The 14,369-nt window shown below is 38.6% G+C and overlaps 1 protein-coding gene across 1 annotated transcript in view; it reads right to left on the bottom strand.

Moving 5' to 3' along the window:
* Positions 1 to 14,369, bottom strand: part of LOC122987025 (myelin basic protein-like) — a 64,537-nt gene that overhangs the window by 45,227 nt on the left and 4,941 nt on the right. The window contains 1 exon segment of the mRNA XM_044358619.1: positions 4,957 to 5,015. Within this exon segment, the coding sequence (XP_044214554.1) occupies positions 4,957 to 5,001 (45 nt within the window). The 5' untranslated portion in view covers positions 5,002 to 5,015.

The raw sequence follows: 14,369 nt of genomic DNA, 5'->3' as shown, positions 1-14,369 counted from the left end.
GAATTTATAGGCTTTGCACGCAGTGACTGCGTGCCTCTGTCTGTAATTCAGTGCAATACACAGCATCCAGAGAAAGAGAAGCAGGGTTTATGTTTCCTTGTTATCCTGTCATCTCTCCTATCAATGGAATGCACTGTGGTCCTAATTTAAAGTGCTTTAGGGATTTTAGTTGTTCCAAAAATATTATGGTGTGCACTAACCAGCATAGAAATATTAGCATTTAGGAACATCTGAGCAAACGTTGTGCCTCTGTTTCTACTAAACTATCCAAAGCACTGAGTAGCAGGGCCAGCGTTATTATACTGTAATTCTAAGTGGGATTTAAAGCTCTGAAATGTCAGCAATGTGAACATTTCAGACAGCTGAAAGACAAACATTTTGTCAGAGCCACTGTTCAGGTTTTACAAAGGAGGTATGGGTACATTTCACCCTTCTTGTAATGATAAGGGATTGGGAGAGGGATCACGACTCAGACAACAGCACCTAAACACAACCTGCCTTATTCTGTCACGCTCTGTTCCTGTTTGACTGTCACTATGACAACTGGCTATTTTGCCAGACCTTTAAATTGACTTTGATGTCACCATAATCAAGCCAAAAGGAAGGGGGAAAACAAATGATAGACTGACAGATATGCAACATAATAATCAAGCTAAATAAATTCTGCTGTTTTAGTGCAACACACTGCCATGATGCCTCTCTTGGCAGCTTTGCACTTGACAAATTAATCCACTTTTCTTTCTCCTGCTCTTCTCTCTCAAGAGTGTGCTTTGCAGGCAAAGGAAACAAATCATCTGCGGGCTGAGCCATCAGCCTCCCCACTGGTTTGGACTCCCCTTTGAATGAACTGATTCATGTACTGAATGGCTGTTTTCACAGTATCAACTGGGATGTTTTTAAAGATTCTTGTACTGACTTAGATAAACTGACTTTCACTGTATCAAGCTACATTACCTTCTGTGAGCAAATGATTATTCCCAGGAGGACAATTACATTGTACCCAAATAATAAGCCCTGGGTCAGTAATTCCCTCAAGAATACTTTCAATCAGAAAAAACTAGCTTTCCACCAGGGTGACATTCACCAACAAAGAGATGCTCAAAAGTTGGTGAAAAAGGAAATAAAGCTGGCCAAAATATGGTTTAAAGACAAGAGAGACAATGAACTTCAGAATGGCAATTCTTGCTCTGCCTGGAGGGGAATCAAATCTATGGTGGGTATTCAGGACAAGAAAAAAGGGGTGTTTAAGCCTCATAAGTCTGACTCTATCCTGGCAGAGGAGTTAAACCAGTTTTACTTGCGATTTGATTCCCATGATTTTAGCAATGACCTGGCCGAATTTAGAGTTGCAGTCAGATTCAGATTGATGACATGGACATCTGGAGAACTCTTGGAACACACAACCTGACTGCATCAGCGGCTGGCTGCTTAAAAACTGTGCTTTTTCCTTGTGTGGCATTTTCATATGTATTTTCCAGCTCTCTTTACCACAGAATAAAGTTCCCATGTTATGGAAAGAATCCATTGTTGTTCCAGTGGCCAAGGTTCCATCACCAAAGGTGTTGAATGATTATCGCCTCATTAGTTATGAAAGGTCTTAAACAAATTGTGAAGAGGAGCTTACTGGCCAGCGTAATTGACCCAGTCCAATTTATCAATCAAGCAAGGAAGGGGGTATAGGATGCCACAGCAACATTGCTGGATTTTGTTATTGGGCACCTGGAAGGCAAGAAGACGCAAGTACACTTATGCCTGGCTGATTTCTTGTCAGCTTTCAACTGCTTGCAGCCATATATTCTAGCTCGCAGGCTTTCTGAAATATCTGGCATTGACTTTGGCACTTCATGTTGGCTGGTCGACTTCTTGACAGTGAGGTCACAGAGAGCCTGTGTTAATGACACTGATGTGTTCTACAGGATTACCCCAGGGGTGTGTTTTGTCGCCCTTGTTATTTCTGCTCTACACCAATGACTGCCAGAGTATGTTTGAGTCCAGGTTCATAATCAAGTTTGCTGATGATTTGATGATTGTCAGCCTCCTGCAGGACCATGAGGTGGGCCATGGTCCAGCCTTCGACAATTTCATCAAATGGTGTGATGACTCATACTTGCAAGTCAATGTCTCTAAGACAAAAGAGATGCTTGTCAACTTTCGCCGAAACCCTCCTGTCACGGTACCTACTTTTATCAATGGCATAGCTGTGGAGACAGTGAGACAATATAGGTACTTGGGCACAATCCTGGATGACAAAATGACTTTCGATGCCCTTACTGACTCCATCTGCAAAAAGGCCAATCAGAGACTGTTCTTCTTAAGAAATTTGAGAGGTTGTAACATTGACAGATTGCCTTTGAAAATGTTTTTTTCATCTTTTATTGAGTCAATTTAACTTTTGCAATGATTTGTTGGTTTTGCAACCTCAGTATAGTTAACACAAATAGGCTGGGAAAGATTGAGTGATCTTGGCCATATTTATCAAGTTAGCACTATTTGGAGGGCAAAGGCCTTCCTGGTGGACCCTCAACACCCTCTTCATGCAGAATTTTGACTCCCTAGGAGGGCCAAAGTAAACAGATGTCTTTTTATTTATTTTATGAAGCGTACTGGTTGTGTTGATTACTGTTTGTAAACCAAATTGCCCCTTGAGGACAATAAAGACTGTCCAATCCAACCCAATCGTATCCAGTCCAATCCAATCTAATCCAATCTTTTCTCCCATACAATCACTCCACCCATTACATGCATCAGCCAGGTAGCTATACATACTATAAACTAGACTGTACAGGCCCACAGCCTCAGTTGCTGACATTGGCGAGTGCTTTTATCCCCCATATTTTCTTTTATTTTTTCTTTCCCCCTCTCCTTGCTCACAGTATGGGTTAGGTCTACTATAACCAAGCTCACAATCTCTTCAAATCTGATCGCAGCTTCACCTGTAATGGCCCAAACTCATTATATCTGCTGTAATTTTGAAAAGCTGTGACAAAAGGACTTAAGCAAGGCTGGGGTTAATTACATGATGTCATTAAATTACATTACTGTCCCAGTTTAAGTCTGATCCTCTCACACCTGGCATACAGGACCAGTGTCTTGGCCTTTAATGTATGCACTTGCAGAGCTGAAAGATGAGCCAAAAAAATCTCTCAAACACGTTTGCTCTATTTAATTACAGGACTATTAGAGGCAAATCATTTCTGTCAAGTACTAAACCTGGAGGACAGCAGAGCACCTTGCTTCCCAGCCAAATTAAAATGCCTACTGCGAGGTGCTTGATGACTCGGTTTGTTATGAGGGCTACAGAAGAAGAGACTCCCTTAATTTGCACTAGACCTTAAGACTTATGTCATATGTAATCATACTTTCTTTTAAAGGATTTATTTTCCCACCTCAGTGTCTAAACTCACTGATCCATCCTGATTCTATCAAGTGCAATAATCATTGAAGGGTATCCATCCCTACGGATCTGCCCACCTGCTGACTAAACAAAGTCCTGTAACTGCAGCAAGCATAACCCATCAGCCAGCATAATGGCTCCCTGTTACACACTTTAATCCAGTTTACTGTTTTAAGCATTAAGATCTCACTCAACAATAATACAAGATGCAAGTCTGCAGAAATATAACCATGAATTTAAAACTCACAACCTACCATTTCTGCACTTCTCATAGAAAAACTGTTTCTAGATGGAATTTGGGTAGCGTGACAGTTTTTTGATGCTGTAGAACTTTGAGGGTGGAAGCTACTGTAGCTGAACAGAGTCCTGGTGATAGCTGGGCCAAAGCTAATGGTTAAATGAGACGTGGACATAGAGAGGGTTTAGTGTCAGCCTTGATGCACACAATCATCTATTTACTCTCTCAGGTTCAAATGGGCTCTCTCATGGAGCACTGTTGCAGCAAGGCTTCAAGGGGTTATTATAGGGCAACACAGAAGAGCCATGGAAACTCATCATGCATTAGATATTGCCATGGCAACACAACTTAATTAAGAGTGGGATGCTGACGGTTGTAGCAAATCAATTGTTTCAAATAAAGTGCACAAAATATTATCTCAAAATTTTTTGCAATTGATCAATGCAGAAACACTAGAAAAAAGCTGGCAACCCCAAATTTGCTCTCAGTCCTGCATGTCCAAAGTCTTCATTTGCTACACTGTGCAAAAGACTGAGATGTAGAATACTGAATTAACCAATCTTTGAAAAAGAGTGCAGGAAGTTTTTTTTTAATTTGCAGTGTACATGATGTGCTCCAGTAATTTAACCTTTACGTCAAAATAATGGATCAATATTAACCTAAAAACAACAGCTTGAAGGCAAAGCCATCAATCCAACATTTGCAAAGTCATCCCCACCTCTTCACTTCTCTACTCTGCACAACAAATGCATTATTCATAGATTACTGCTTCTCAATACATTTGAGAAATGAGTGTAAAGTGATGCCTATGGCAGTGTGATTACCACTAAACCGTGATTTGTGATCCAAGTGCTTGAGGTGAGAGTAAGTGCTTGTAACCAAGAACACGGAGGCGGCTGAGAAATAAATCAAATCACTTGTGAACATAAAAAACATTCTGTGCATACTCTTAGAGATGAAATACACCATCTCTGATGAATTTGGTATTTTTCATCTCTGTGTTACATAAGGTCGGACTATTTTATTCTGCACTGTTTAAGCGCTGAATAAAAAAGAGATTTGAGATGCGCATACAGTAACAGTTTGACTGAAGCTCAGTGAAGGTAATAAATCAGTCTGACTGAAGGAGCCTGACAGCTTGTCTACAACAGGATCCAAAGTCTGAGTGATAAAGGACTATTTTTACATTGATAAGGTTGAAAGAAATTCTCCAACACATGCTTCATTCTCAGGTCACATTCAACAAAATACTTACACAAACTCACACTTTGAAGATACTGTTATGCCTTTATATAAAAGTGGAACAACCCAAATGGACTCTTACCTTGCTGTCTGTGGGTAACTCCCTCTTTCCTAGATGCTGGCCCATGCTGCTGACAGAGACTGTAAGACAAAAAAGAGAATGAGTTAACACCAGGAGAAGACGGTAAACACCATAATATGTGAAGATTACATACTCACTCCTCCTTATCTAAGCAAGAAGGGTTAGCTCTCAGCCTGTGTGTGAAATTGTATCATCACACCCAGGGATAAAAAGACTGGCATATTTCCATGTTTATTTTCTGGCAATGACAGCATGGAGAAACATGAATATATCAACAATCAGGATCAAGAGTGTCATTCTTGAACATGTCAATTTTGTTGACAAAATATATTTAAGTCCTTATTTGGTATTTTGTATTTAGTCTTCTTTATTTTTAGCCATGCAAGTCCATATCTACTGGATGGATTGGCAAAAATTTTGTACAGACATTCATGGTTCCCAGACGATGAATCCTACTGACTTTGGTGATCCCAACTTTTCCTCTAGTGCCAGCATGAGGTTTAGGGCTGCAACTAACAAGCCTATTTTTTATTATTGATTAATCTGTTGATTATTGTCTCGATTAATTCACGCTTAGTTGTTTGGTCTATAAATTGTCAGAAAATGGTGAAACATGTCAATCACTGTTTCCCAAAGCCCAAGATGAAATCCTCAAATGTCTTGTTTTGTCCCGACCATCAGTCCACAACCCAAAGATATACAATTTACTGTCATAGAAAACTGAAGAAAATGGAAAATATTCACATTTGAGAAGCTGGAATGAGAGAATTTGGACACTTTTTTCTTAAAGAATGATTCCAAACAATTAATTGATTATCAAAATAGTTGGTGATTAATTTAATAGTTGACAACGAATCAATTAACTGACTAATTGTTGCAGCTCTAATGAGATTCACATTAATGTTTTTGTGCTATTGTATGGATTGCCTTGACATTTTGTACAGATATTCATTTCCCCCTTGAGATGAATTGTAACTATAGTGATCACCTGACTTTTCATATAGCGCCATCATCAGGTTAAATTTTTATTTTTTTCTGATACTTTGGTTCATTACTGTATACTTGTAATACTAATGTGATCCCATCAGCCACAGCTGCACTTAAGTTTGTTTTCAAGCTAACACACTAGAATAAAAGCCCCTTTAAACTGTGACAAAAGTTGACAATCGTGAGAGAGGTGTAATGAAGTCTTTGGATGTCAATCCAAAATGGAGGTCCTAGATCACACTGTAACACATGTCCACTGTCAGCAGATTTGGAGCTTTGGCCGCCAAAGACAGTCAACAATTTGGACCAAATTTTCAGTGTGACTGCTGCTATGACCCACATCTACCAAACAACCAATCAGAATATGACATGAAATGATGCAGAATACACTGGCCACCATAACATTTTGTAAGTACTGTTTTTGAATATAGTTCAGGGAGAAAACACATTAATTCTCTTTAATACATCCATGGCAAACACAAACCAAAATGATCGAGGCATAAGGAAAAAGAAGTTTGGGTGACTGCTGTATTTTCAAAACGGATGGATGACGCAAGCTGATTACAAGCCTCTGCTTTCATATACCTTTTTCTATTTACACTGTAGCTCTATGATTCACCAGACATTCATTGTACAATCTGACAGCCTCAAATTGCAACCAAAACTTTGTAGGAGCCCTCTCGCACAGTGTAACATGAAATAAACTTACACGATTGTCGCTGTCGCACAGTCTAAAGGCGCTCTCACAGATGGTGAACATGGTAAATGTTATACTATCAGACCACTAAGGTACAGAACAGGTTGATATTATCCCAATTTTTAAAAGCAAAAACGTGTTAGCCTTCACTCTTCCCTGTATGTCTTGTAGTCTTCTGTGCCTTCATCCATTCATTAGAATATTTTGTACCCATGGTCTGTTTTGCCACTGCTATAAAACACAGCCAGCAAGTGATTAGTACATACTTCATTAGCGTCATGATCTTTGAATCTGATGAAGTTCTCCACAGCTGATGACGCACCTTTTTTTACCACCAACATATCATTTTGCAGAGCTGCAAACTAGTCTTATCCTAACCACAATCTGGAGCTCTGCTATCTAACTTAAATGGAACTGGTTGTGGGTTGTAAGTAAAACAAAAAAGTGTTAATTCGACATACAAAGTGCTGCTAAATTACAGATTTGTGAATATCTGTGCTTCTGACAACAGTGTACGTGAAACTCAAATGCTGCTGCGATACCTGCAGAAAGAACTACAGAAAACTGACTGACTCCAGTGAACAGGTGTTCTGTCAAGTCTCTGCAAAGCAACAACATGTCCTGAAAAGTAAATTCCCCTAAGGGAAGAAGTAAAGGAAGCCTTAGTTCTCTCCATCTAGAGATTGTAAGAAATGTCTGTCAAGTAAGGAGAAAACTGTGGTGTGTGTATGTGTGTGTGTGTGTGTGTGTGTGTGCGCCCACAGCTCACAAACAACATAAACCCAACCAACCAAGAATTTCTATCCTGATATGAAAGCAAGTAATCAATGATTCCAACTTAAGTGAGTAAAAACTGCCATTTATGTATATACTTGAAGGTGTAAATGAGAAAAAGCCTGTTTATCAAACACAAGTTATGAATATTGCATGAATCAAAATCTCAGCCTGCACCCACCACTCAAAGAAAAATCATCTTTCCACTTAAGGACTATTTTCCTTTACTTTCAAATAATCACAGCAACATTTTTGGCTTTTAGGAGCATTTTTGTGCCATCAAAAGACTTTCATGATTGTCCACACCTTGACTATTTCCTTTTCTGGCCTCTCTTCATTTTTATAACACTACATGGATACTACTTGATAGTATCCCCTGTCAAGAAAGTTCCTGCTACACTACACAGTTTATCCTAAGACATGTTTAGTAACAAGGTTTGTTGATAGCCTGTTGATGGTCAGCACTGATGTGACACAGGCTTCTAACAATAGCCAGCTCTCTTGCGAAAGCCAACAATTAAAATAAATTATCTTAATTAATGCAAGATTGCAGCTTTATTATTCCGAATTTAATCACAGGGAGCCTTTCACATTCCTTAATCACAGGTCAATCAGTCCAAACGATTCAAAATATGTTAATTAAGTCTTTGAACAAATATGGTAAAAAATAATAAAGTCCTGACATAATCATTACTGCACATTCTAGTTCACACACAATATTAAACACATAATTTGCCTTATGAAACAGTCAAGTCAGGTTAATTAAATCTAACCCCGAGCCTCCCATGCGCCCACGGTCTATCAAGATTAACTATTGAGAGGTGTTGTTACATCCATTGTTTTCTGAACAGGGAGCACAGGGAGCAGTGTTTACCATGAACAGCAGTTTTACACTAAAGTATTATACCATAGTAGTGTGGCTCAAAGTAAACAGCCCTTCATCCAAATGAATAGAATTTGCAAAGAACAACAAAGACCATCCTTAACAATTAGAAACTTTCCCATGCACTGAAAATACTCACAAAACAAAAGTGAGTTTCTCTTCTGAAAATCTGCCTCATTATAACATTGTGCTGATGCCTCTCTAAGGAGAGAAGCAGCTGTATCTGAAAATAAGTTTGCTAAAAGGGAAATTTAACAGCCCTGAGCATAATCCAGATAACTTTAAAGCAGCCTATTACTACAACATATTGTTACATATTATCACCGTAAAAGGTCATCATGTATTACAGTAGCAAACAATTGCCTTTTACACATCCAGCAGACACAGAGCAACATTAGCTTTCATTTGGAGTCTTGTTTCTTCTTTCCTTGGTGTACATATTCAGCTCTTTAACAGCTAAATGCTCCAATGTTCAGTAGCTAGCTGCTAGCTGCTCTGTCTGTTTGGTGCTGGGCACCTAATGTACAGTGCAGCTAAGGTACTGTACAGAGCTTTTTTTTTTTTTTTACTGAAAACAGATGCCAGCTGCGGCAGGAAACAGAGTTAATGATAGTGCTGAGAGTGAACAAAAACAGTAAAGTTGTTGGGCTGTAAAACTAAAACAATGAGCTAAAGATGAGCTAAAAATGCTGAAACGCTCACTAGAGCTGGGGGCAACTTCAGAGTCAGGTGATTATTCTCTGTGGGTTCATTGCTTGATGGGAAAGACCCGTCTCGCTTTACACACTAATATAAAAATGTTGAGGTTTTACTGTAGTTTTAAACAAGCCTTTTCTTTTACATTTTGTTTTAGCATAGATCCTAGTTGCTAGACTTAGTTCTCAGTTCCGACAATTGCTCCAAGGGGCTTTAAGCAGCTTAAATAAAAACAACCAAACTCACACAGTTCCAGACATAAAAAGGTAAAAAGAACAAGTCTGGTTTAAGCAGTGACTCTGCACAAGTCCAGTAATCCTTTTTTGATCCTGTTGGCATATTACAAAGATAAAGGAGAGGCTGTGCCATCAGTGGTTGGATATCCGTTTTCTGAATCCAATGAATCACATTACATATTTCCAGTTTCCGGGAAAACACCGACAACTAAAATATTGTTAGTATGCCGGAATAATGAAGAACAAACTCATCTGCACGCTGCTAATTTTCCACTGGACCTCCATTACACTGTCAGCCATGAGATTTGTGACACAGTTTAAAAGCTACTAAAGCTAGTACTGATCTAATAAATCAATAAAACATGATCGCTTAGCTCTATAGAGAAGTATGTCTGTATAACTTTAAGCTTTGTTTAACCAGCATTTGTGAACTTGAGAGAATGGGCTGATTCATACCTGAGGTGTGCTTGGGGTGAAGCCAAACCAGAGAGCACAAATAAGCAGCTACATAAATAAACTGAAACTCACTGCTGATTAAACAAAGGGCCACAATTATATCGCCTAAAGCTATGTATTCAGTTTATCGCAGTGATATTCACCAACAACCCAAATGTTTGATGGACATGGAGAAACGTTGTAAGGATTCTGTGTAACTGAAAGTGAGGCTTTACAGCCAGTTTCACTCTCAAATGTTACACAATCAAAGATCCTGCAAGGACTTGCAAGAAAAGACTGTTGCATAACAGAGTGAGAGAGGCAGAAGGGGGGGGGGGGATACAAGCCTGCAATAACAACTCAGCAGCACCACTTTTTAACTAAGAAAAAAAAACACACATGGTTGCCTGGCATTTATTTTTCCCCTCACACAGCGCGCTGTAATTTAGAAAGTGATAGGAAGGTGTTAAAGAACATGCAGTTCCCAATTTCACCATATAAGTTGCTGTTAATTGCAAGGGGTGTCTGATCATTTCAGTTTACCTTTTAAATAAATCATTAGGATGGAAAAGCTTATTACAGGGCAGCTACATACAGGCCAGCACCTCGAAGAATCCATTACCACTCCAACCAGAGTCTGCAGTACATGTGAGCAATTATCTATCTGTCTGAGCTGTCCATTACCTGAGGCTTTTTGCAATCCTCATTCACATGAGCCACTAATGTTTTAACATGGCTTCAACGCGGATAAGGATTGGGTCTCATTACTTTGAAAAAAAAAAACGAAAAAAAAAAACCTGTATGTTGACATTTAAACAAACCTCCTACCATATGTCTTCTGTTTGCCGCACATAATGAATTACGTTTGCCTGATCTTGTGTTTTCGGAGCCAGTCACTCGAATGATGAAACAGAAACCATCAAAAAGAGACAGTCATTTGAGAGGGGATACTCAGTGCTTTTATATTTTTGTAGGAAAGGGAGATCTGCAATAGCTGCGGAATTGTAGATGTAATGAAAATCTTTTTTTTCCAGGCTGACTGCTAGGAAAATTTGGTTGGGGTAACATTTTATCAACTAATAAAAAGACAATCCTCCTTTTTGACAGTGAAAATAGACACGGTACAGCTATTTATTTCACTGATTGTAGGCTCATAAGGATGAAAGGGATATTACCTTGCAGCAAAATAAATCTCAATGTCAGGATCGGATGAGTTTTTTTATAATGCTTGCAAAAGGGAGAATGGATTACCCAGCAACAACCAAAGTAATAAAACTCTTGGAAACAATCGTTATGGAAATAATAGCATTCAGGATGATGAGGCCTCCTTTATCAACCCGCGGTAAGTATGTTTGTCATTTTGGAGAGACAATTATGGACACAGCCAAAACAATACTGTGCAAATGGATTTCACACTACTAAGATTTGCTCTGTTTCAGGGATACTTCCTCAAACAAAGGGTCAGCGAGTGTGAAACTGACTTTTATATGACTATGACTCACAGAAAGATGGATGTGAAGAGCCAAGTAAACGATGCGGTGCATTTTTTTCCCCTTTCTGTACAGCATGTTAGTACATCAATGTTTCACTCAATGTTCTCACCCGGTACAGTACAAGCATTCAAGTCCAATTTTCCAACAAAGGGACAGGCATTAACCAAAAGTAAAACAAGGAATCTCTTTGGAATATGACTTCATGGTAGCGAGATTTAGTTCTTTTGGGATTATAGGGGGTCTGAGGTCAGTGCACCCGCTATAATGGGGGTCACCAAAACCCTTTACACACTGAAGATTAAGCAGAAAGACACTGCGGCCAGTCATTTTCTTGAATTTGTTATTATGAAGTTCACATATAGGCTGCTTTCATACAGTTTCTGGTAGTTTAAACAGCTTCTTTCGCGGTCTTTATTTAAGAGTCATACAGGAAGAAATCCATCATACAAGAGGTTGACGCACCAGTACACAAGATACTCTCTGTTGCTTTTGTTTTCGTTTTTTGTAAGATCCCGCTGGCTCGGTGCAACAGAGAAGAGAAATGTAGGAAATTCCTACCAGAACCCTTTCTGAGGGAGTAGAAAAAAACATAGTGCAAGGAATTACAAAAATGATGAATGTAAACAAACAATTGGCAAATTAGAATAGATATGGGTAATAGAAGTTCCATTTCCCTTTAAGAAAGTCAAGGAATCAGACTCTGTACATAAATTTAGCAGATCAGTCAATTCAGGCCTAAGGAGCACTGTGTTAAAGAATAACTCCACCTGCGTTCCTTACTGGGTTTTTCAAATGGCAATGCCCACTCAGCCGTTAGCAGAGAGCAGTGACAGAGCAGCAGCAGCAGTGAGTGCTCAGACTGTCTCTGTGGCTGCTGGCTGGGCAGGCTAAGGGGGTTTCTATCAGTTTATATGTAGCCATGTCATCATGCAGAAACCTACGTCAGGTGGGAAAAGGTTTTTAGAAGGGCTTGGGAAAATAGCGTTTTGATGCTAAAACATACATACTTTGAATTGTTGGATTTGAATACATATGGAACACTAATGTGAAGCTACAGAATGATTTACAAACCTCAAAAACTCCAAAAATAATGTACCTGCCCTTGGAGAAACATCACTCCTCTTTAAAATTCTACTGCCTGCAGCTAACTGTGGGAGGAAGTTGTTGGATAAATTCAGTAATTTTAATCAGTTAACTTTTGGAATATATTTAGGATCATAGCCATGGTGTGGTATTTTGTTCCTGGCTAAGCATTCCAAAAAGAAATGATTTTGGACTTAAAAAACTGAACTGACTAAAGAAAAGTAGACTTTCCTGAAACTAAGAGGAAACATTTTTAACCAGTGGCTATGACCAGTGGCTATATAAACAACAGTTTTGACCACAGTCATGACGACTGTTTTTCTGTGCTGAATGACTTTATTAATAGAAGGTGTGCAAAAAAAGGTGTACAAAAATAGTCATGTAAATTTGCTGTTTTATGGGGAGTTATGTGCTGTAAATATTTCTTGATGTTCACCAAGAAATAGGCTAATTAAAGCTGGCGGCGCAGTGACTTCTTGAGTTGCCAGGTAACCAGCTGACATGCTTAACAGAAGTACAGAAGTGGTTTGCCATGAAAAAGTTACGACACATGACTGTAAAACCATAAATTTTTACATTGTTATTGTTTGTGTGAGTTGACACATTGTGATAGTAAGTGGGCTTTAGAAATGTTGTTGGGTGTATTTTTGGCGTGAGTCAGGCTAATTGTTTCCTCTTGCTTCCAGACGTTATGCTAAAAAACGCAAATCCCAATTCTAGCTCCATGCTTAAAAAAAGCCAACCAGCCAATATCTCAACATATTGAACTATTACTTTTAACCAGTGCCTATTAAGATGCAGCTTGGTAGATCAATTTTTATACTAACATTGTTTGCTGCTAACATTACTTGATAACATGTATCAACTGTAGCAGCCTACCAGTCGTAATGCAACTAAACAGCACTGTTGCAAAAACTGCAAGAGATTAGAGCTCCAATTAGTTGTCAACTATCAAATTAATCGCCAACTATTTTCATAATTGATTAATTGTTTGGAATCATTTTTTAAGAAAAAAAATGTTCAGATTCTTTGATTCCAGTTTATCAATTATGAATATTTTCTTTAGTATTTTAAAGTAAACTGAATCTCTTTGGGTTGTGGACTGTTGGTCAGGACAAAATAAGACATTTGAAGATGTCACCTTAGGCTCTGAGATCAGTGATCGACATGTTTCACTATTTTCTGACATTTTATAGACCAAACATCTAATCTATTAATCGAGAAAATAAGCGTCAAATTAATCGACAATTAAAATAATTGTTGCAGCCCTACAAGACATGTAATGAACAAAAAAAAACAAGAAAAAAACATGAATTATGATTACTTATGAATAAATCTGCCACCAAAATGAGTGAAACGTTACACTGAAGTAGGTATGATGCATATTATCAGGTTGACTAGTGCCCGCCCTGCTGCAGCTGTTGTATTTACATTCAGTGTCCATGCTATATATCTGTGGCTTGTCTTGCACTCTCCACTCAATCACTGTGAGGACAAACAGATAATAGCTCTCTTCACTAGTCGAGTGCAAACAAAAGGTATAAAAGCATTCTGTGCAGCCATCTCTACGTCCTCCATTACTCTGTGTTTATGTTTTATTATTTCCATAATGAACCCACTAACACCATACGTATAAGACAAAACAAAAATATATTGACAACACCTGCCCCATCATCCCAATCCCATCAACCCAGACAAGATCTACAACACCACAAATAATTACAAATAACATGCCCAGTTAATGCTCTGCGACAAAAACAGATGCCATTCCCATGCAAGACAATAAATCACCCTAATGCAAAAAGATAAAAAAAAGACAGTAATTAGGTAGTAAAGAGTGAAAGTAACAACACAAAGAAAAAGTCAATCACCTCTACAAGAAATCCTTCTATTTCTTTCACATATAATGAAGAATCTGACACATATAAAGGAAAATTTGATGTGCAGTTAGTTAATCCTGCAAGCAGAATATTTCCAATCGCCTGTGGTACATGATTTAAAAAGAAAACTCCATATTTGGCTAAATTTACTTTCACTGCTACTCAGGACTGCAGGCAGCCTTTCTGGGGGAAGAATCCTGAGTATTTCATTGCACCACATATTAACTGTAGGGGACTCAGACTCAATCC

Source organism: Thunnus albacares, chromosome 8 (genome assembly GCF_914725855.1).
Source record: "Thunnus albacares chromosome 8, fThuAlb1.1, whole genome shotgun sequence".
Taxonomy (NCBI): domain Eukaryota; kingdom Metazoa; phylum Chordata; class Actinopteri; order Scombriformes; family Scombridae; genus Thunnus; species Thunnus albacares.
Note: the sequence above shows the minus strand (reverse complement) of the source record. Positions and strands in the feature narration are given on the sequence as shown.